The sequence below is a fragment of the Lepidochelys olivacea genome (assembly GCF_965140295.1).
Source record: "Lepidochelys olivacea isolate rLepOli2 genome assembly, chromosome: 9".
Classification (NCBI taxonomy): domain Eukaryota; kingdom Metazoa; phylum Chordata; order Testudines; family Cheloniidae; genus Lepidochelys; species Lepidochelys olivacea.
Window position 1 is genome coordinate 53,731,177 of NC_140419.1, and position 22,858 is coordinate 53,754,034.

General features: G+C 48.1%; 1 protein-coding gene across 2 annotated transcripts in view; it reads left to right on the forward strand.

The window, feature by feature from the left end:
* SLCO2A1 (solute carrier organic anion transporter family member 2A1) overlaps nt 1-22,858 on the forward strand; it is a 118,898-nt gene that overhangs the window by 43,481 nt on the left and 52,559 nt on the right. For both annotated transcript variants that reach the window (XM_084639494.1, XM_084639493.1), the window contains one exon: nt 16,538-16,675. In XM_084639494.1, the coding sequence (XP_084495620.1) occupies nt 16,538-16,675 (138 nt within the window). The remainder of the gene's footprint in view (nt 1-16,537; nt 16,676-22,858) is intronic.

The following is a 22,858-nucleotide window of genomic DNA, read 5'->3' on the forward strand; positions in this document are numbered from 1 at the left end:
TTTGATAGGGTCAGATTGGTAAAAGGCAAAGAGTTCGCACCATAAGTAAGAGAACTGTAGGAGAAGGGTCAAGAAAGGAGGGATTCAGAGAGCAAGCCAAGATGAAAAGTTTAGTGGGATCAGGTTTCTAGGAGCAGTGAAACAGGGTAATTTTATGAGGGGTGAGGTGGTTCAGTGTCCAACCGTAACCAAGGAGTGGTCAGTATAGATAAGATTATCATGAGCAGAATGGAAGAGGAGTGTTGCTGATAGTGAGAGCTAGGGTATGACCAGGCATATGGGCGTGAGGGGAAGAGACTGTGTAAGATTGTGGGTCAAGGAAAGCAAAGGGAATCTGATATGGGCATGTTGTGGAGAGAAGAGAGCTCATAAACATAGTGAAAGTGCAAGGATCAAACCATATGGCAAGAAAATAAACTTACCAGGGTAATGAAGACTGCACAGCAGAATGACAAGCTGAAGCCATTGGAGTGAGAAAGCCTGAACTGTGGAAATATAAGGCACTGGGAAGAAATTCTACTGGCCAAGCAAATGGAGACATCCAGGTAGATGAGACCTTGATCAGACCACCTGGCTAGACAATGTGTCAATAGCACTTGTAATTACAGCAACAACATATCATGTTCATGTTTCAGTAGCAGCCAGAGGTTTGACTCCCCATTGTTCAAACACATAGCTCTGAAGAGCTTGCAATCTAAACTCAGTGAGTTGTGTTAGAACAGACCATAGTAACTATTTGCTGTGCTAAGGTGGTGAAATGTTCCATCACACTGAGGAATGGCAGAAGCCGCTCCGTAGTTCGTGTGAATGTTATATGAAAGATACTTACATCTGTGTTCTGCATAAAATGTGCATAGATTGTTAACAACATCACCATTAAGGGACATCTCAACTCCTGACCCCTTCTGGTTCATGCCTCTATGAAAGAGACAGGTCCCATCTACTCTGCAAAAATCAACAGTGTTGGGGAACGTGGTTGAAATTCAGTTCTATTTTGCAGTGTGGATCAGAGGTCTTTTAACCATGTCTGTGAATTGTGTCACAGGGTCAGAGAAGACTGGAGTAGGATTTCTTTAGCTCTTTGAAGGGATGTAGGTTCAGATCTAGTCAGCCCCAAAAAGCTCAGTTGGTACTGGAGCTGGTGTTGGTGATTCATTAGGACCCCATCTGGACTGAGAAGAGCCCCAACATAGACTAGTGCAGGCAGGCACTCTGCAACCAGTTCTCTCAGCCCTTAATTCAGGAAAGTATCCATGTTCAGGGAGGTGCTTGACTAGTGTGGGTTTAACTTTAACCATGTGCACAAGTACTTTCCTGAATCAGCGCCTCAGTGAGCATGAACAACAGCCCATGCTCTTCAAAGGAAGACCCATCATCTCAGTGTCTGCTAGAGACAGATATAAACTAAACTCCAGATCTGAACATCCCCAGCCTTGGAGAGATTTGAAATCTGGATCTGAAATTTGAGGCTCGGGCCCACTGCTTCCCTGTAACATCTCTATAGGAGAAGTGAGCACAGCACTTCCACCTATAGCTCTCCCAGTGCCCCCAGTTCTTGCCTAGTGGGAGCAGCATTTATCACTGTTCTGGAAAAAAATCACATGTACACTTGAGATATTGATTAGCTCAGGAAAGGACAAATATCTTTGCATTTGAAGTGTGACTTCAGGAAAATATGGATTGTTCAGCAATAGGAAAACATTATTTATGCTAATACTGTGAAGGGGATGGCCAAGATGGGCTTTAAAAGGAGTTAAAATTTTGTCTAGTTTAGTTTCTTATACTAGAAATAAAATCTAAGCGACGAATTCTGTCCTTGGTTTCTATTGACCGTAGTGAGAGCCACAAGTACGAATGGCAATTTGCCCCCCTGCCCCAATTTACACGGTTTACTAGGGAGCCAGTTACTGTCCCTCATGATGGTTTTTAGTGCAATTTGCATGCCAGTGCAAATGACTGTTTGTAGCAGGGCTGAGAGAGGCCTCTGCTGGAGTGGCTGTGAACTCCTGCCCGAGCAGCATTGCTGCAGCCTTCCTGGGACTCCTGCTTGGATAACTGAACATTGTAAGTGAACGCTGGTTGGTACAAAGTGGCAAGCCAGTGAAGATGGCATCTAAAACAAAAGCCAGTGGGCGTTGGCTGCAAGAGTCTTGACACATTGGTGCGCCTGTGTGTGTTTGTCAAGTTTCGTCTTACAAAAGAAGAGTGCGTTTACTTTTCTTCTGTGTTTGACATTTGACACCTTATGACTCAATCCATTATACATGGAAAGGTTCCCTGGTGTATTAAGCAGTGACTGTTAAAGACTGATTGCAAAGGAGCAGATTCTTATTTCTGCTGTTTGCTGCTCATTAGTGGTATATAAAGATGGCCTGATCAAGTCTGTATTTAAAGGTTCTTATTGTTTACCTTAGAAATCTTAGGAATAGCAAGGTCTGATATTCTGGTTTTTACTGGAGAACTCTTTGGAGGAGCAGGAAAATTGTTCAGCTCTCTTGAAGAAAAGACAATATCGCATTTTTCAGAGAAAGCTTTTCTCCCAAGAGTTGGTGAGGCATTTGAGTTAAACAGTGTATAACATACACACACCATAAAGTGTGTTTTACACATCTGACTAAACATTATTATTTGTAAACGGTAGTGCCCAGAGATCCCAGCCAAGGTCATAGCCTCATTGTGCTACAGACAGGTACTGAGACACAGACCCCGTCCTAAAGGTCTTCCAGTCTAAATAGACAAGACAAAGGATGAGAGGGGAAACAGAGCTAAGTGATGTGTCCAAGGTCAAATGGCTGGTCAGTAGCAGAGCTGGGACCAGAACATGAGTTTTCTGATGCCCACCGAGGTTCCTTATTCATTAGGCCATGCTGGCTCTACACAGCCCCTCCCCATGCAAGTTTCAGATTTTTGGATGTCATCACCACATTAGGCTTCCAGCAAAAATGGAGACGTCAAGACCTGTTATTTCTAATATAAAAAACCAAGCCAATTACTTTTTTAAAAAGGCAGCAGTTTGAGGCCTCCTTTATGCGTTGTAAAAGAGTAAAGCAAGAAAGGGACAAACCCCGTTTTGTTTTGGAGTTCCGCCTTTATGCGACAGCTTGCTGCTTTGGCAGTGAGAACACTGCTCTACAGGCTGAGCCAAGCCCGCTGCAGGCAACAGAACTACTCACCTTGCCTTCAGTGGGACCCATAGAGTACTCGTGACTCTAGACAGGCACCAATGGATACTGCCTATGGAACTCCACTGAAACAGCACAAAATACTAAACAGCAACAACAAAAGCACACCCTTCCCCCCTCCCTGGACTGACTGGGCTGCGTGAGCAATGAGTTACCTGTGAACAGCAAAGCTGATTGTTATCTCCAAACCAGGAGCCATCCAAACCACTGCAGCTTCCAATAGTAGGACCTGTCTTTGCCTTAGCCTGTACCCTATGCCATCATCTTCATAAACTAAATTACAGCTTTGCCCCCATTAACTCATCTTTTCCCTGGAGTGAGTTGACTGAATTAGACCAAGCGCCCAATTAAGACCCCCAACTATATTCAAAATTAGTGGATGAAAGTGAAAGGTACCTTCTTGGGTGTGGCTAAAGCTTTGAAAAATAGTTTCACTTCTAAGCACAAAATAGCATGGCTGGAATTGTAGCAGCACAGCATAGTAGATAATGTTTCCATTGAGGTCAGCAGGTTCTGAACCATTGTACAATTATAATAGCAGCATAGCTACTACAGAAGAGCTAACAAACTTCCTGAAAAGGCCAGCCCTTTCCACATGTTTACATCTCCCTCAAACCCTCCCCCCCCCCCCATTTAATTTTTGGGAGCATGTCTCCTTACCACAACTATGCTTGGTCGAGTCATATATTGGAGTGTATTCACTCAGATGAGTTCTCTAAGTGTCTTCACTTCTTCTACTGCTCCCGAGACAGCTGTTCTGTACATTTTCACAAACGAGGCTCTGACTCTTCCCATCTGGTTAGGCAGCCACATCACCATGGCTGAGCTCCTCAGCACTTATATGGGTGTTGACGAGTGCCTGTAAAAACTGAAATGACGGTTAATGAGGTGGCACAGGTAAGCATTTTGCAAGAGCATAACAGGCCAGATCCTCAGCTGGTGTACATTGCCGTCACTGGGCCTCTCCCAAAGGAGTGACATCAATTTACACCCTCTGAGCACCTGGTCCTAGATATTTTAGGAGCAGTAAAGGGCTATTCAGCCAGCTAGGATTTAAAAACTCTTGCTGCTTCTTCAACTTTGGTTCCTTCTTCTGGGAAGACACCTTGCTGTCTTTCAAATTCATGTTTTTCCATTGGCTTCAGTGACTCTCTCCAGTACTTCAATCTATATATTTATCCCAGTTCTGCCTGGGGGGCAAAGTGTTAGATTATGTCCCTTCATTTTGAAAGTGGTTGCTGGTGGCAAGGAGACAGCATGATCTAGTGGCTAGAGCACAGATCTAGGGCTCAGGAGTGCTGGGTTCAATTCATGGCTCTGCTGTGAGTCCATGGGCAAGTCACTGCCGCTGTAATGAGAGCCTTCCTGTTTGCTCTCACACTATGGGACCTCTGCACCCACAAATCAGCCTGCGACCTCTTCTGGGTGCAATCACCAGTGCCTTTTATTTACAGTGTCAGATCCCACCGCCTTCTATTTACAGACCGCTTCCACTAGCGCTCCAGGGGACAGCTAGCTTCTCCAGCAAGAAGGGACACACACCCTTGGCAGCGGCTGCCGCTCCACCGCCCGCCTGCCTGCCAGCCCTATATTGCCAGCTAATGAGGCCCGTAGGTGCTTCCCTTCTATCAATTAGGCATGGCATGCTTAGCCAGCCCCAATTAATGCTTCTTAATTGGAGCTGGGCTAACAGAGGGCTGGCTCATGACCTCCTGGCCAGCACCCTGTTACATGCCTCCCCCCTTATGAGCCGCCAGGGCTAGCCGACCTCGACCCCTCTGCCTGGGGGGCTCCTCCGGGGAAGTTCCCCGCTCTTGGCCAGGCAATCCCTGGCATCCTCTCCTGGGGTTTTTCCCATCCCCTACCTGCAAAATGTACATTGCTCAGGAGGGGTGGCTGCCCCTCAGTTCCGCCTCTGCCCGCAGGTCATCACACCAGTCGCACCCCTGCAGCATCCCATCCCCTGTATCCCCTTTACTTTTAGTAGGGGGTCAGGATCCATCCCACCATCCTGTGGGACTCTCTGTGCCTCAGTTTTCCCCCACACCACTCAACATTCCCTCCCTGGGGAGTGGTGTTGTGGGGTGCTGCAATTGCCTCCTCTCCTTTTCCAAGGGGCTCAAGCTGGCTAGCTCCCCCATACACCCTTCCTGCCGGTCTTCTTGATCTGGGTTCTGTTGTCTAGGGTTCTCTTCTTTGCTATCTCTGGGACTTTGCTTATCTTACCCACTTGGGATCCTCGGTCTAGGGATATGCTCCTTCAGGGCACCTCTCCACTTCTTTCTCGGTAGTGGGCCCCAGTCCCTACTTAACACCACCGGGTATGGTAGCCCCTCTAGCACCCCAACCTGCTTCCCCTTGAAGCGGCCCCTCACTTCGAGGGGCACCTGGGTCACTGGGCAGGACCTCTTGTCCCATGGATACACTCAGGGGCCATCCTTGCCTCCACGATCAGCCAGTGCGGCTTCACCAGCCCTAGCCCCCTCTGTACGAGCAAGCAGGCTGACACGCTATCTACCAGGCCTGTTTGGGGGTTCCTCCCAATCCTCACCGGGATGGTGGACAGTTTCTGTCCCTCTTTCTACCCCCCAACTTGAGTCCAGCCACAAAACTCAGCCCACCCATACTCCATATCAGGGCAGTCACATTTTGTATGGCCAGGTCTCCCACACTGCCAGCAGACAAGCTTGGTGGGCCTCTTGGGCGCTCCTCGGGGCTCCCCCTTTCTCTCTGGGCCTTTCCCAGAAAAGGTTCCATCTCTTTATTCCCTGACTCCTTGTCTTTACGGGGTCTGTCCTCCCTCTGGGGACCCTCTGCCTTGATATATTCCTAGGTCAACCTGACCTCTGCCTCGACGGTGATAGGCTGATGACACCTCACCCAGATGCGGATATTCTCAGGGAGGCTCTGCAGTCATTGTCTTAGGACCAACATATCCATCATTTCACCCACCGTGCATGTCTCTGGCCTCAGCCAGCATATGGCCCAGTCCATTAGTCTCTGGGCATACGTCCGGGGCTGCATCGCCACCATCAGTCAGGCCACCCAGAACTTTTGGCAGTACTGCTCTATAGACAGGCCCATCGAGTCTAGAATGGCCACCCTCACTACCTCATAGTTCTGGGCTTGCTCATTGCTCAAGGCCATATAGGCCGCTTAAGCCTCTCTCATCAGGCATGGAGCCAGTTGGAGGGCCCAGGTTGCCCTATCCCACCTGGCACCCATGGCTACCCCCTCAAAGGTCCCAAGAATGGCATTTGGATCATCCGCCGGGCTCATTTTACAGAGTCCTCAGCCCGGCGGCCAGGTGCCATCCCCTCCTGCAGGACTCACCACTCTTTGCAGGAGCTGCTGTTGCATGCCAGTCTGCTCCCATATGAACTCTCACAGACTCTGCTGTTGCTCTGCTTGCCAGGACAGTAGGGCCTGGCTCCCAGCCTGGTGGGACTGCTAAAAACTTTGCAGGGCATGCTGCATCTGCTCCTGCTGTTTACCCATCCATTGCAGGGTCTCCTCCATATTCGGGCCACCAACCACTTCACTGGCTCTCGTATCCTGGATGAGCCCCCCATGTGATGAGTGCCTTCCTGATTACTCTTGCACTATGGAACCCCTGCACCCACAAATCAGCCTGAGACTTCTTCTGGATGCAATCACCAGTGCCTTTTATTTACAGTCTCAGCTCCCACTGCCTTCTATTTACAGACCACTAGCACCCCAGGGAACAACTAGCTTCTCCAGCAAGTAGGGACACCCCCTGCCCCTTCACTTCCATCTTGCCTGCCAGCCCTATATAGCCCCCTTGCTAATGAGGCCCGCAGGTGCTTCCCTTCTATCAATTAGGTGTGGCATATTCAGCCAGCCCCAATTAATGCTTCTTAATTGGAGCTGGGCTAACAGAGTGCTGGCTCAGGACCTCCTGGCTAGCACCCTGTTACAGCCTCACTCTGTGCCTCAGTTCCCCTTCCAACCTTTTGTCTGTTTAGACTGTAAGGTCCTTAGGGCAAGGATTGTCTTTCAGCATGGTGGAACTCTGATCTCTGTTGCTCTCTCCTGATGCTACTGTAATGTAATAACCATGGTAGTGTGAGAAAATATACAGTGACTGTAACACTCTTTCATACCTGCGAAAGCTTCCATTTTCCTCTTACTAATTAGTTTAGATTCTTCATGCTTGGAATTATCTCTGTTGCCTTGTGCTGAACCCTCTTCACACTGATAATAGCCTTCCTGAGGCATGGTGACCCTGTACGCGTAGAGTTTCAATCTTCAATTCCTCTGCCCAGAGCTGCCCTAGGGGAGAAACTGGGGTGCGCTTAAGGACGTTGTAAGAAGCTTCCGGGTCTATGTGAAGAAGCGGGCCTGCGGGAGGAGGGCTTGTTTGTTTCTAAAATTAAATCTTAACCAGGCTTATTGGATGAGTAATTTTATCTGCAAACCTGGGGATGATGGGGATTCTGGCCCCTATTCTGGCTGCTTTGTGTAAGAGTTTGATGGCCTGGAGACTAATGGCTTGATCGTCCATGTCGTTACACCAATGTAGCTCTCTGGAATGGCACTGGGCTAATGTGTGGCTGTTGTAGCAGGGTGGAGAACCAGCACTTAGCCCAGTGTCCACAAAGCAGGTGAGTGTGGGTAGGCACAACACAAGTTTCCTCCATGCTGGGAATAACTAAGGTCAGAATAAATCTTGCATCACTGACACAATAACCATAAGCACAGTGGGCCAGATTTTCAGCTGGGGTAAATCACGGTAGCTGTGCTCCTTTTGGAGGAGCAATGCTGATTGATGCTGGCTGAGGAGCCAGCACCCTTTTCTCGCTACATGAAAAGCAATTCTTATTTTATCACAGCACAATGACCTTAAGTCTGACCCACCTGCAGTAAACATACGTGGGGGGTTATCTAATGTCTCAACTTTGCTTTGCCCTGGAGCCAACTTCAAAAGCATTTTATTGACTGGTTTCGCTAACCCCCTGGATGTTCCCCCCAAACTGTTACAAAATAGTCCATGTTTCATAACAGGGATGTTTAAAATATATTCTCAGAAAGTCTTTAGTTAGTGATTGTTAAGGGTAAACAAAATTGTTGATGGTGCGTTATCTTACATAAGCAGTAATAGAAAGATATACAAGATAAGAATATGGCTGAGTTGACCCAGTATATAGCATGGGCTAAATGTACTGTTAATATAACGAAAATTGTCTTCTCTATGTAACATACTAACGATTAGACATTGTGACAGTTCTGTAAAAACGATAAACCAAATCTAAAGCCCAGTTTCATAATTAGGCCAAGTCTTAATTAGGTAGACCCCCAGTGAGCTAGGCCTCCCTGGTACCTCTCTGCATGGCACATAGGAGACTGCAGGTGGGCCATGTAGAATGAGAAGATAGTGCTGCTCGGAGATTCCTCTGTCTCCACCTCAGCAGCTGCCTCAGTTTCCTCCATAAAATATCCTTGTAGCCAACAGACCCTGCTGGCAAGGAAAGCGGAGCTGCTTGAAGCATGTTCCCCCAGTACCAGGCGTTACATTCCATGTCTAAAAGCCAGGGCCAGTTAATGCTTGGAGCACCATTAATAATCCTCCTTGCTGTGTGACTCCCCTTACTACTGACACACAAGCTGGCAGCCCAGTAGCCAACTGGCAGCAGAGTGGAAGCTGGCTCAATTGTCATCATTGTAGAGGGGGGATGGGCTAGCCAGGTGCAGAGGAAGAGTCCCACCATGTGACTGGCCACAATTCCTGGACATAGATTTGTATCCTTGTATTTGTATCCAGTGCCGGCTCCCCAGATGAGCTGGTGAGTTGTCGGGCTGCTGTGTGGTATCCAGAGCATGAGGATTCTTTGTAGAGTTCCCCTTGTGCCAGTCAGTCCCATGGGGTAAGTCTGGAGGAGTAGATTTCTGCTGTGTGCGATGCCTTTCCCTAATGCCCAACAATGCTATCCATTTTGAATTGGACACCTGGCGGTGGAGAGAGAATAGTCCCAAGGATCCAAGAATGTGGGGAAAACATTCCTTCTGTGCCATGCAGTAAGGTGGGTGCTTTTCCTTAGCAAAAATGTTGCCCTGGAAGCTCCAGGTCTGGAGTTGGCAGGGGGAGTTGTGTGTATGTGGGTGAAGATCCTCTCCCCAGGCGCTTGCTTCCCTTTTAATGTAACGTGTGGTTTGGAAGGGAGTCAAGCGTCTTGTATAAACAGCCTGCAGTCATGAGCACTCAGCCACTCTGAAGGGAAATGTCAAGGTGATTAAAAGGGGATTGAGGGAGGCATTTGTGCGTGCGCGTGTTTGTGGGTGCATGTGGGTGCATGCCTTGGCTTTTCTGCACTTCACTCAGTGTGCCTATACTATTGCACCTTGGTCAGGAATTCACTCAAAGCTCTGAAAATCCTGCTGGAGATGGGCAGGCTCCCCGCTGCCTCTGCTAGAGGAGGGTCAGTGAACTATGGATAAGAGTGGCACACAGGATTTTTGCATGCGAGCGGTTTCCCCCGTGCCATTGTTCCCACTTTGTGTCAACATCTCACCTCCCTCAGAATGAGTTGATTTGTTCTTATTTAAACCCTTTTTGGTAAAGGTTTATAAAAGATGAGTGACCTGTCACCGAGGTGCTCAGTGCATGCTGCAGGCAACTAGGTTCTGTGCCTAGCACTACCATTGACCTGCCATTGACCTTGGGCTAGTCCAGGGGTCGGCAACCTTTCAGAAGTGGTGTGCCGAGTCTTCATTTATTCACTCTTGGTTATTTAGATAATCCACGCTCTGAGGCGCTTACAATCACCCACTATGTGTCAGGACAGCCCCTAACCCAGCGATCCCTGAGCTTGGCTGGGTATCACTGCTGTGATCCACTTCATAATAATAATAGTAATAATAATAAATGCAGAACATCTTGAGGAAAGAGGAAAACCCAGCAATGTTTAAAGAAGAAGGAGAATTATAGACAAATTATTCTGAGGGAGAAGGGAGAGATTGAAGCCAAGTGCAGACAGGCCGGCACATAGAAAGACACTAGGGGAATGGTTAGAGAAAAAGAGGAGGTCAAAGACCTGCTAAGGGACATGCAAAGCTACAGTGGGAGTTTGATGCCCAGCTCCCATTTGTGCCTTTGAACAACTTCCCCTTCATTATCACAAGCCGGATATCTTCTCTCCTCAGAGTGATGCTTTCAGTCCAGCTCCTCAGTCCTCCTCAGGCCAATGCTCAGGAATACTCCAGTCATCCAAGAAGCGCCTTTCACCATTACTTATGCACAATGCCTCTGTGGGATTTGGACATTCTTAGTCCAGTAAGCACCCAGTTTGCTGGATGTGAGGGAACTCCTGGATCAGGTACCTAGCTATATCAGCTCGAGACTGACCAAAGCACATCTGGAAAACTCCACAATCCAGCCTGGCTCCTGAAACTAACCTAGATCAGAGGTTGTTTTGTAATATTGTGGGTGGTATTCCAATTTCAGCTTTTCCAGAGTAATAAAACTCCCCTGCCCTTCAGTTCCCATCCCCTGGCCTCACAGCCATTGATATCAGGTGCTGGTCTTCGCATTTGCCTGGTTTCCGTGCCCACCTTCACTTGGGATGGTTCCACCTCCCTGAGTTTGTTAGTGTGTTGTTCACTCTGCATACAGAAGCCCGCAGCAAAGAGTATTAAAAATCAGTATTATTAAACCAGCCCCTTCAGCTGGGGTCACCCAGGCTCCTGTGCGGGGAGGAGAATCCTACACATCAGTTACAGTAGTGGGGAAGGGAGAGGATCAAATTGCTGCTGCATAGAGACAGGGCCTTAGGGCATGTCTATACAGTCAACACCCCCCATTCTCCTGGTGCTAGAGAGTCTCAGAGCTCAGGTCAGCTGCCGCGGGTGCCCAGTGCAGGGCTAAAACTAGCAGTGTAGACATTTAGGCTCAGCTGGAGCCTGTGCTATGAGACCCTCCCTCTAGCCGGGTTTCAGAGCCTGTGCTCCAGGCTGAGCTAGAACGTCTGCACTGCTATTTTTAGCCCTGCAGCCCGCACCTGACTCCATTGACCTGGGCTCTGAGACTCACTGCCGCAGGGGGTTTTCACCATCTAGATGTGCCCTTAGGGTCTCAGCTGTAAAATGGATAGTTGTTTATATTGCATTAGCACTGGCAGGCCCCAGCTGAGATATGCTAGGTGTGCTACAGACACACTGTGAGAGACAGCCCCAGCCCCAAAGAGCTTCCAGTCTAACCAGAGGGGGAGGGACGTGCCCAAGTAGGTCAGTGGCAGAGTCATAAATGGACCCTTGGCCTGCTGAGCTACAGCCCTAGCCACCAGAGCATGCTGCCCCCATCCCGCTCTAACCATGGCCTGCTGAGCTACAGCTTGTGACTCTGGGCATTTTCTATAATATATTTGTGAATCCTGTGTGTGCCTCAGTTTCCCCCATACTTTGCATTGCTACTCAGTGGGGAGTGGGGGAAAAGGTGTTATCCAGTGCTTGCACTCCCCTGCCTTAGCAGTGGTTACACTCCTCCATCTGTCTGCCTTTGGCCCCATTGGCACTCCTTCCCCACGGTCCCTCCCTGCATCGCTCTCTGCCTCAGGCCCCACTGTCACGCCTCTCCCCACCCCCTCTGTCACCCTGCCTTAGCCTGTCAGGGGTCTGGCCAACGAGAGTCAGACGGATTCAATTCCTGTCAACACCCCTCAAGAGGGTTCCTTCTGCCATCCAGCCAGTGACTCCTAATGAAGGGGATCATTGGCACGAGGGCAGAGAATTCCTTCTCTCATCACCACTTACTCTCCTTCAACAAGTGTATCTGCTGCTCTCCCCTATCCTGTCAATTGTGATGTCCAGTCTCTCCATTTTGGACTCCTCTGCTGCATCTAGCCCTTGGTTTCCTTCCCCATCCTCGCTGTCTTCTGCTGCCATCAAGGTTTCTGCTTTCAACCTTTCTTCTCTCCGAGCCTGGGCTTTCATCTCCCAGCTCTGTCCGCCCTTCCACTGCCCACCTTTGGCTCTCCCCAGAGCTCTGGACCTTCCTGTTTTTTTCCATGCTGCTGAGCACTTTTGGAGAAGGGCTTGGGAGCCTGCTGACTCTTTCCATGTAAATTCATCCTCTCAGGTCCGCCCTCTCCTTTGTGTACAGCTTTGCTTCTCTTGCCTAGCCCTTTGCACCATAGACTCTCACCAGCTGCTCTGTACCTTCGGTGCTCCCAGCCCCCATCCTCTAATGCTTCCTAATTAGCCCTCCTTAAGCAGGATCCAGCTGGATTTTCAAAAACTAGTTGAACATGATCTGTCAATGAGATTCTTCCTCTCCACAAGAAACCACCTTTGGCCCAGGCTTGACTCGGAGCTCTCCTTTCTATTGTTGGCCTCTGACCCTCAACTTGTCCTCTTGAGCCCATCCCCTCCCTCACTTCTCCCTTTCTTCTGGCTCCAATTTCTCTGCCTGCAATCATGCTAGTGTATCCACTCTACCAGATATCTATGTCCCCATGGAGTCTCCTCTTATCCTGCAACCTTACTCTTGAGTTTGCGAAGGAGCCTGAACCAAAACCCCAGATCTGGATCCTGGTTCAGATCCAAGTTCACAGCTTGAACCTACCTCTGTAATAATAAACCAAATCTGAACACCCAGGGAGAAATCCTGGCCTCACTGAAGTCAATGGAAAAAGCTCCTTTTGACTTCAGTGGGGTCAGGATTTCACCCCAAGAAATTTGGGAAAGTTCAGGTGTTGATCCAGATATGAAACCTTCAGATTCCATGCTGTTTGGATCTGGGGTGTTGGTGCAGCTCATGGCAGAGACATAAAGATTGGATATAGGGTTTTTGGTTTGGACTCAGCTTGGGGAAAATCACCAGTTTCCTTTCACATGCTTCATTTTCATTTCCAGAGGACACTGCTGCATTAACATTGCATAAGATCTCCATGTATGATTTAGTTGGGGATTGGTCCTGCTTTGAGCAGAGGGTTGGACTAGATGACCTCTTGTGGTCCCTTCCAACCCTGATATTCTATGATTCTGTTCTATGATCCTATGGTCTTTCCCATCCGCCCTCACAGCTGTGTCTGGCCTCTCAGGCGCTACCACCATACCAATAGAGAATAATCCTTATTATTATCCCAGCCACAGACTTGAGGAGTTTGTTAGCACTGTGATACCTTTCATCCCCAGTGTGCAGGTCCAGGCTTCCCAACTTTATCTTTGCTGGGCATTCTTCCGGAGTCCGGCAAATATTTGATTTCCTGAGAATTTACATAAAAAGACTTTTCCCTATCTTTAATAATTTTTTAGATAGTATTGGCACAGTTTGGACAAGTCACATTCCCAAGAAAATAAAGGAAAACGGAGCTTGCTAAATATAGATCAAAGAGGTTTGAGAGTGTCCTATTCCATCTCCGGAAGCGGATGACTTCCTTGCTGTATTTTACCCTTGCTCTTTTGATCGTATTCCCGCCCCACCCCAAGTAGCCTACATATTCCCTCTCCAACTCTCTATTTGTTGCGCTAGCCCATACGTTTGGTTTCCTCTGCCAGGCCCCATAGGTAGTGTGGCCCTAGGGATCCCAGCTCTCTGCTTCTCTTGTCATGCCATAAAGATCTTTAAGTCGTAATAATACTTTGCACGGATACAACCCCTTTCATCTGTGGTTCTTAAAGCTCTTTACAAACAATAACCCAGCCTCTTAGATGGGGGATAGTTTCACCTGTTTTATATATGACTGAAATGGAGGCACATCTTGATGATAATGGGCCAGATCTTCAACTCCATTTTACACTGATATACATGAGTTGAGAATCTGGCACTGAGTTATTTGCTTGGACAGCACAATAAGTCTCTCTCTGCAGGGCAGGGACTGTCTCTTTGTTAGACATTTGTTCAGCACCTAGGACAATGGGACCCTGGCCTCTGGGCACCAGTGTAATACAAATAATAAATCAGTGCAGAGTTAAGAACACAACCCAGGATTCTCAACTTCCTGTCCCCTTTTCTAACCACTAGACAACACTCCTTCCCAAACTCAATCAATTACTTCCCAGCAGGGAAAAAAGGATATGTTGTTTGCAGCAACTGATAAAATGCAATAAAACTATGTATTCCAGGTTATTAAACACTATAAATATTTTACAGTATATAATCCTTAATCCCCAGCAGCCATAAAAGTGAACACATGCATAGTACTACTGAGTCATAATATTTAGCATTTCTCTTGCATAATTACATGTTCGATGCCCTGCACAAATGTTAATGAATTAATTAAGAAGGAATAATGCATGCAGTCCTTTCAGGAGACCTTTCCATCTTCATAAGCATCTATAGCCAGCCTGCTACTAAAGAACCAGAGTCCCCTGCCATGCGTTTTCCTACTCCAGGGTTCTGGTGGTGCAGCAAGGAAGCAGGTTTAGCTGCAAAAGTCACAGGAGGTCTGTAAAGCAGCTGCAGTCGAGGCAGTAAACCATTTATCAGGCCATGACTGCCCAGCAACTGCTTGCATAGAGTGTTAAAGTCCAGAATTCCCGGCAGAGTTAAAAGTCCAGCTTGTTCTAGCACACAGATATCCTGGGAAGGGGACCCACAGCAGAATTTCTCACACTCACAATAGTGGAAGATTCCATTTCAGCTTGTACCATATCACCCACCATATGAAGGAGTAAGCCTTCCCATCCTGCAGCCTCCACATAGGGAGTGAGCCACTCATACTTACCACAAGCCTGATCTAGCCCCTGCTATGGCGTTTTCACTAATGGCTCCCCCATCAGCCTTGCCATGGAAGAGTACACTTGGGTGAAACTTACTAGGCAAAATGCTGACTGAGGGATTCCTAGCTCCTAAACCGGTCAAAACAAAATGTATAGGTTCCTGAGTCTAACTCTGAATTTACTTTTTATTAAAAATCATAATCACTATTATTAGTATTTCAGCACCACTAGCAGAGCTCAGGGCCCCATTGTGCTGAGCACTGCACAGCCACAGAATAAGACACAGTCCCTGGCCCCAGATTTTACAGCTTAAATGGGCATGGAAAGACTTGCCCAAGGGCACACAGCATGTCAGTGGCACAGCTAGGAACAGCAGACAGGCTTCCAGGATCCCAGGCCAGCCCTACCCATTGTACAATGCCGCCACTACCCGAGCAGCTCCGGTTTCATTGCTCAGCTAGTCAGCTACAAAGAAAACAAAAGCGTGTGGGAGAGAGGCAGTACGTAGGGTTACACTGCAGCAGGCCGGTGCTGAACCGCTCTCCTCTGGCTGTGGCATGCCTGCTGCTCCTGCTGCAGTTCCTTTCTCCGTAATGGTGTCCCCAGTTTTGCTCAGCCGTGTCTCGCTGGCTTTGGGCCTCAGCTGCACCCTAGAAACCTCGGTGTTAGCCAGCACAGTGACTCCCTCAAAGCCCCTCTGCAGCTGTGAGGTCCATTGGGGAGCAAAAGATGTCAGACATGCGGTGGTGAGACATGGGTAGGGCTCTGGATGCATCGGCGCAAGGGAAGAAGGATGACAGATCCCTTTAGCTAGGGAGTCAGTGTGCCTAGGGTCTATTCTGCTAGCCGGCAGGGAGCAGGGAACACAGAACTCTAGGGAAACCCACGAAGATAACACGGAGCTTTAGTTTTGTCTTGTTATAGATGGCAAAGAACTGATGAGTGACTCTCCTGGAGTTGTTGGGCGGCACAGGAATATTTAGCTAGGTTTCAGGACACGCTTTACCAGCTCTTACCATCCTCCCACAATCCCTCATTGAAAGCATTCAGCCTGCACAAGGCAGGAGGTCTGTATAGTTCTTGTGGCACCTTACGAAAGCTCATGTTCAAATAAATTGGTTAGTCTCTAAGGTGCCACAAGTACTCCTTTTCTTTTTGCAAATACAGACTAACACGGCTGCTACTCTGAAACCCGTATAGTTCTTGGCCATAGCTCTGCCCATAGCTCGTCTCTGAGTCTGTGAGCTGGGAGTGCTGCAGAGGGGGATGCTTGCCTTTGGGGGAATCAGGCCAGCGTGAGAATGGACCTCATGTCACTGTGCCAACAAGCCAGAAGCAAGACGAATGGATCCAGAAGCCGAGCTCCATCCTGGTCTCCTCAGTCGGCTGTAGCAGAGACGGGGCCTTGAGAGCAGATAACATAGCTGGGGAATTGTGCCCATGCACAAACAAACTAATAATGAAATCACTCCTAAATGAAGGCCTCTGACTGATGAGGTTGTGAGGGTGACTCCTGGACCCAGCTGATTGTTAGGTTTACGCATGCTGTGTGTGATGGTTGTAAAGCGGATGTGGCCATGACTGTTGACTTGGTTACACGCCAGCATGGGGTGTGGCTCTTGGCTCCGTAGGGGCGTCGCTCAGTTACTAACTGTAATGTCATGTTGTTTTGCTCACAGGTGTTTGTGATTTGCCATGGCCTTCTCCAGTTATTCCAGCTTCTTTACAGTGCTAACTTCAAGAGCAGCCTGACCACCATTGAGAAGCGCTTTGGGCTCTCCAGTCTCTCTTCCGGCTTCATCTCCAGCCTGCATGAGGTAATTGCCTGAGATGCATGTGAATGGGCTCGGCTGGGAGACGTGAGGTTGGAGGCATTTCTCTTTTTGAAGGAGCTCTGGGCCCTATCTCTGTGTTTCCTTAGCAAAGCCTACAAGTGCCAGATGAGCTGATTGCTGGGTCTGCCTGCCAGAGACTCCCACCGTCGGGGTAAACAGAGATTTGGGAGGAGCAGGAGTCTAAGGGACTGTGGGACTAGAATTGTTGTCTGGGGAGTAGAGTACTGCTCCAGACAACCCTTTCTTCCCTCTCCTCTCACCCTCACCTCTCCTCTCACTTTTAAAGGGCAGATGCTTCCTACCGGAACTGGGCCATCTGCCCTGGTGCTCCACCTCTGTCTCTGCCGCACCACTTACAGTACTCCCTCCCACCAGCAGGGGTGCTGCAGGATTTCAGGGTCACAGTGGGAAAGCTGGGAGCCAGCAGGGGAAGCAGCCAGCAGCAGGACATTTGGACCTCATCTGCACTACATTCGTGTCCCTAAAATTCCCCGTGGCTGCCACACCCAGCTGTGACAGCAATGGTGGGAATGCCATTGTAGTCAGGGCTCAGGTGGGCTCAGTTGGGCGCTGGTGTTTTGCCCGTCATGTCACACTCTGACAAGCATGACAGTTTCAAATTTCAGGGGTGGCCTTAGCCCTGTCTACACTGGTGCTCCCACCATTTGCTACAGAGGGGTGGGGCCATTTCAGGGAAAGAAGTATAGTTTGCACACAACTTTAGAGGATGGCAGCTAGTGGGACTCTTCATTAGAGGCCACTGTGACCTGGAACACTCTAATCCTCCTAAGGGGATAGTCTTAGCGGAGACGTAAGGGGGAGAGAGAAACAGCTAAAGCTAGAACATGGTTCTCCCGCTTTAATCACTGCTGGGAAGAGAACCTGACCTACATCTTGGTGCCTATCTGCAGTGGAGGCAGGCTACTCCCATGGTTTTAACTGAAATGAACGTCATGCCAAGACCTCAGAAGTGCTGCTGGGAGCAATATGTAATGTCTTGTTACATGAAGGTGCAACCCCCAATTTGTTTCATGGGTATTTGTTAAAACATTACTGAATCCTTCGCATCACCTGGGACTAAAATAGAGCATTACCAAATGCTGGTAGGTTTTATTATAGCAGCGCTGGAGTAGTGCCACCATAATTAGGGATCTGTCAGCATTTTCCATGAGAAATCCCTGTTTTCAGGCATTCCTAACTCAGATTTCATTATTCACTCTGGGCTGGGATCTGGCTTACAACTGTGGTGTAGCCCCTGAATTGTAGGTTTTTTGTTCTTTCCCCTGCACTCCTGGTGCCCAAGAGGGCCCATAGATCCAGCTAGACTGGTGCAAAAGGGGCTGTAGGACAGGTATGAATCCCCTGGAGAATGCCACAGATGCATAGGCCCCTCTGCCCAGGCACAGAGTCAGTTCTGCTTGCTCTGTGCCATCTCTGCAGCAGCTGCAGATGCATGCAGAGTTCTGGGGAGGGCGGAAGGTTCAGCGGTGCCAGAGTGGGGGCAGGTTAGAGGAAGGAGGGCTCCAAGTGTGAGTGAGGGGAGCGGGGGGCATCTCTGGGGCAAACCTGAGCCCCGGCAATTCCATGCTCCTGCAACGGGGACATTGAAACAGGGGCACAACTTAAGACCCTGACTCAGCAAGGCACTTAAAGTTAGGCATATATTGAAGCACCCCGCTGAATCAGGACTACGGGCAGTCTTGAGCTCTGCACCAGTGATGCACTAGACCCTGCAGCCCCTGAACAGGGAACATGTAAACGGTCCCCTTCCACTCCTGCAGGAGTGTTAATGTGAATCAGTGCCTCTGTTCACCAAACACTCTCAGCTCCTTCTGGCCATTGCTAAGAGGAGAGACAGCCATCAACAGCCCCAAGAATGGAGTACGCTCCCCAGTGCTCCCAGCCCCTGCTGGCCCTGAAGCAAAGGACTGACTTTGAACTTGCATTCCCTGCATGGTTTTGGGTAGCGGTAGCACTATATTGCTGGGCTGGCCTCAATTTGGCTGTTTTCAAGTTATAACTCAGCTACTCATGACTCAGGAACAGCTGTGATTTAAACCTAAAATTTGGCAGGTGGTTGGTCTTTGGCATGGGGCAGAGTCAAGTCTGGAAAGGAAAAATGTAAAACCTCAGAGGTGTTTAATTAACAAGATGGCTGCTGCACGTGCACAGCACGTTCTCTCCAAGAATTCCATCAAGGCTGTTCCTTATTACACGTACGGCTCCTGAAATGGGAAGCTCCAATTGGAGAAACTCAAGTAACATTGCAATGCAGGTCCTGGCACGAAATCAGTGCACAGTGGTATACAGAGGCCAACAGTTAGCTAGGCATGGTGAGAGGTGGTGTAGAAGTGCCTTAGACAGTAGCTAGTTAGATAGCACTGGTCAGATACCCAGGTAAATACTTCTCTTTCCTTCTTTCATCCTAAACATTTTATTTCCTTTTTCCTTCTAGTGCATTCATTCATTCTCTATAAATTTAATTTGGCCCATTAAGATTGTTATCACTTCCCTGTGGGAAGGCAGGTTGCCAGCTTCCTTCACATATGGGTGATTAGGCTGCCGCTCACATAAATATGCCGTATCTCTCGCAGTCTGGCCATCTGTCTCCCGCTCTCCACCTAGAGATTGGTTTGGAGTGATTGCTAGATGTCTTGTATGGGATATTTAGCTTACACAAGGTCCTATAAAACCCTCCTGTTCAATGTATATGTGGAGCTGCTGAGGAAGGTACTGAAATGACTTGGGTAATAGTATCACTTCTATGTTGTGATGTCATGCAGCTCTGTCCTGTTCTTATGGGTTGTGGATGACACGGATTTTCAGTCTAACCCAATTGCTGGGCAAGATTTGGATGTTTAATCCGGACAGGCATAGGTTCCGTATGTTCAGATTTTTCAAGAGAGTTCAGCATGTTGTGTGTTGAGCCCTTCTGAAAATCTGTCCCAGAATGGGTTGGGTAAGGATCTTGAGGGTAAGTAATAAGTGGAGTGGAGGTGTGGCTCCATCTGCATCAGTGAGGGGGGTCTCTTCTCTCTGTTCCAAAGCAGTTCACAGAAGTGCTTTTGGATCCCTGTTTCCTCCTGGAATCACTGGTGCCATTGGTGCCCTCAAACCCCTTTTTCTCACTTATGCCAGGCCAGATTTTTGTGAGCTTTTTCTCTCGGATCTGGATGTCACCACTGTGATCTCTGCCTCAGTGACTTCTAGGTTAGATTATTGCATTTCACTGGAAAGTTCTCTGGTTCTGAGGTCACTAGGGTACACCAGCTAACAGCCCTAGATGTAATTGTCTGGGTTCTAAATGTTCTTATTGGAAAATCTTAATCTCTGGAATTTACTTCCTGCACTGGTCTGACTAAGTCCATGTTTGTCCTTTAGGGCATGATGCCCATTTCTTTTCCCAGGTTCTTGTGTGGGGAGTGAAAGTTAGCGATTGCTCAATTCTGAGGAATTATTTTTTTCTCTTGCTGTGTAACCAATGGTCAAATACACATACACCCCAGAATGCGTAATTGGGTGTATTTTGTGAAATAAACAAATACAGCTTATCTGGTTCCTGTGAAAGTCTAATATATTTCATTCACATTCGTATTCTCAGCACTTTCTGGGACAAATGCTGGCGCTCCGCTTACTTGGAATGGTACTTGCTGTATCTACGTAGGGTGCTCAACTGACAAATTATGGATTTAGGGTGGGATTTTCAAAGAAGTCTAAGAAAGTTAGTTGCCCATCTCCTGTTGCCCAACTCTCCTAGTCCCTCTTTGAAAATTCTAGCCTTACAGATATTCAAAAGCACTCAGCACTGGCCTGATTCTGCTCCTGTTAAGTCAATGAGAGTTTTACCACTGACTTCAAGGGCAGCGGAATTAGGCTAATGCTCATCATCTTTGAAAATCATAGAATATCAGGGTTGGAAGGGACCCCAGAAGGTCATCTAGTCCAACCCCCAAATCCCACCCTAAGCTTTTAGTGTCACAAATTATACCCATCATCCACATCCATATGGGTTTACAATGTGCACCCTAGCAATGCAGGGTGGTCATTCTCCTGGAAAGTGCATTTCCTGTGCTCCAAACCATTCTAGATAAAAGTCCACATCCAAAGTCCGTTGAAGTGAGTGGGACTCTTTCCGTTGACTTTGGGCTTTGGCTCAGACCTAAAATGTGGTGAAACAGCTACCGAAGTTCCAATTTGAATGGGCGAAATAACCAGCTTTAAGTGATTATAATGTCAGTCCCCCTGAAATGTTCTGGCAAAGCCCTGAACCATGTCCTAACACTCACAGCTGGGACACACCAATTTCCCCAGGACTTCTCATCCATAAAAGATATTGCCCTGTGCTTAGACCCTTCATCTTCAGAGCAAGGCAGATAACATGTGAGACGTTCCATTACAGCAATAACTTTTAGGGGGGTGAAATAACAGTCTCTGTCATCCTGTTCAGAGACCATCGATTTTCAAACAACAGAGTTGTCTTTGTTTCAGCACTTTATAATATTTTTATGTGAGTTCCCCGCCTGTCTTTCTGGGATTATAAAGTTTTCTCATTTACTATTAAAGAAATTTCAACAATCACAAGAGACAAACGAGTCAGGCCACACAAATATATAAAAAAGGATATTTAGACATAATTAACTAATTTAATAATGTTAAGTTTGTTCCAACTGACAAAACCCATGTAAATATAACTTTATGCAACTCACCCATTTTGGCTATGAATTGTACGCTCTGTAGAATTGTTTTGAGATCTCTACAGCTGTGCTAGGGAAATGGCTTCAAACTGAACACCTAGATCCAAACATCACCTCACATTACAGAGCTTCAGATGCCAGAGCCAGAATCTATCTCTACCAGGAACAAATGGGAAAGGAGGTGGTGATGCAGTGTGACTTTATCACTCTATTGTGGGGGGCGGGGGAGGAAGGTTGATAGTTTATGCCAGCTCCCAAAAGGGACATTTCCAAAGCATCATGTGGGGATTTAGTTGTGTTAGTCCAGGGGTTCTCAAACTGGGGGTCAGGACCCCTCAGGGGGTCACGAGGTTATTACATGGGGGTCATGAGCTGTCAGCCTCCACCCCAAACCCCGCTTTGCCTCCAGTGTTTATAATGGTGTTAAATATATAAACAAGTGTTTTTAATTTATAAAGGGGATCGCACTCAGAGGCTTGTTAGGTGAAAGGGGTCACCAGTACAATAGTTTGAGAACCACTGTGTTAGTCGTATATTCAAATCCTTTAAGGGGATTGTTATGAGGGGATTGTTATGAAGTATATTTTTGTGTGCATGTTGAAAGCTATCTAGGGCCAGATTTTCACCTGGTGTGAATCAGCATAGCCCCGTTGATGTCAATAGAGCGAGGATGGTTTACACCAGCCGAGGATAGGAAGAACCCTAAATCATCCAACAGTAACAGGTGTTAACTTGCTGGAAGCTGAGTGGAACCCTTTCTTCTGGCAAAGCCTGCCCCAATCCATGACAACCCAGACAACAAGAAGCCAAGTCTGGAATTCAGATGATCCACTTTGGTGTTTTAAGGAAACCTGCTGAGCTTTAGCACATGAATAGGTCCCTACCAAAGTCATGGTCATTTTTGTCAATTTCACAGTCATATGGTTTTAAAATTAGTCAGTTTCACATTTTCAGATGTTTACACCTGAAATTTCACAGTGTGGTAATGGTGGAGATCCCAACCCAAAGCAGGGTCATGAGGGGTCACAAAGCTGTTGTAGGGAAGTGGTGGGATTGCCACTCTCACTTCAGTGCTGCCTGCAGAGCTGGGCTCTGAAGGCAGCAGCCGTGGAGCTTCCTGCAGCCAAGGGAGGTTCCCGGAGTTGGGTCTGATCTCCCTGTGCTGCTGGAAGCACCCCAGCCAGGGACTCCTAGCTGCTGGTCCTAGCCAGGCTGGGAGGGACAGGAGGACTTCCTCTTCCCCTGCACAGCTGCTCTTGGCCGGGAGGGTGTGGGGTGGAGGTCAGACCCATCTCCAGGTACCTCTCCTGGCTGCCCTGGCTTCAGAGCCAGCTGAAGCTTCCTGCACCCAGGGGAGGTACCTGGAAGTGGGTCTGATCTCCCCCCAAGAACAGTCATACAGGAAAAGAGGAAGTCCCATCCCTCCCCAGCCCAGCTGACACTAGCAGCTAGAGCCCAATGCATAGTAGGA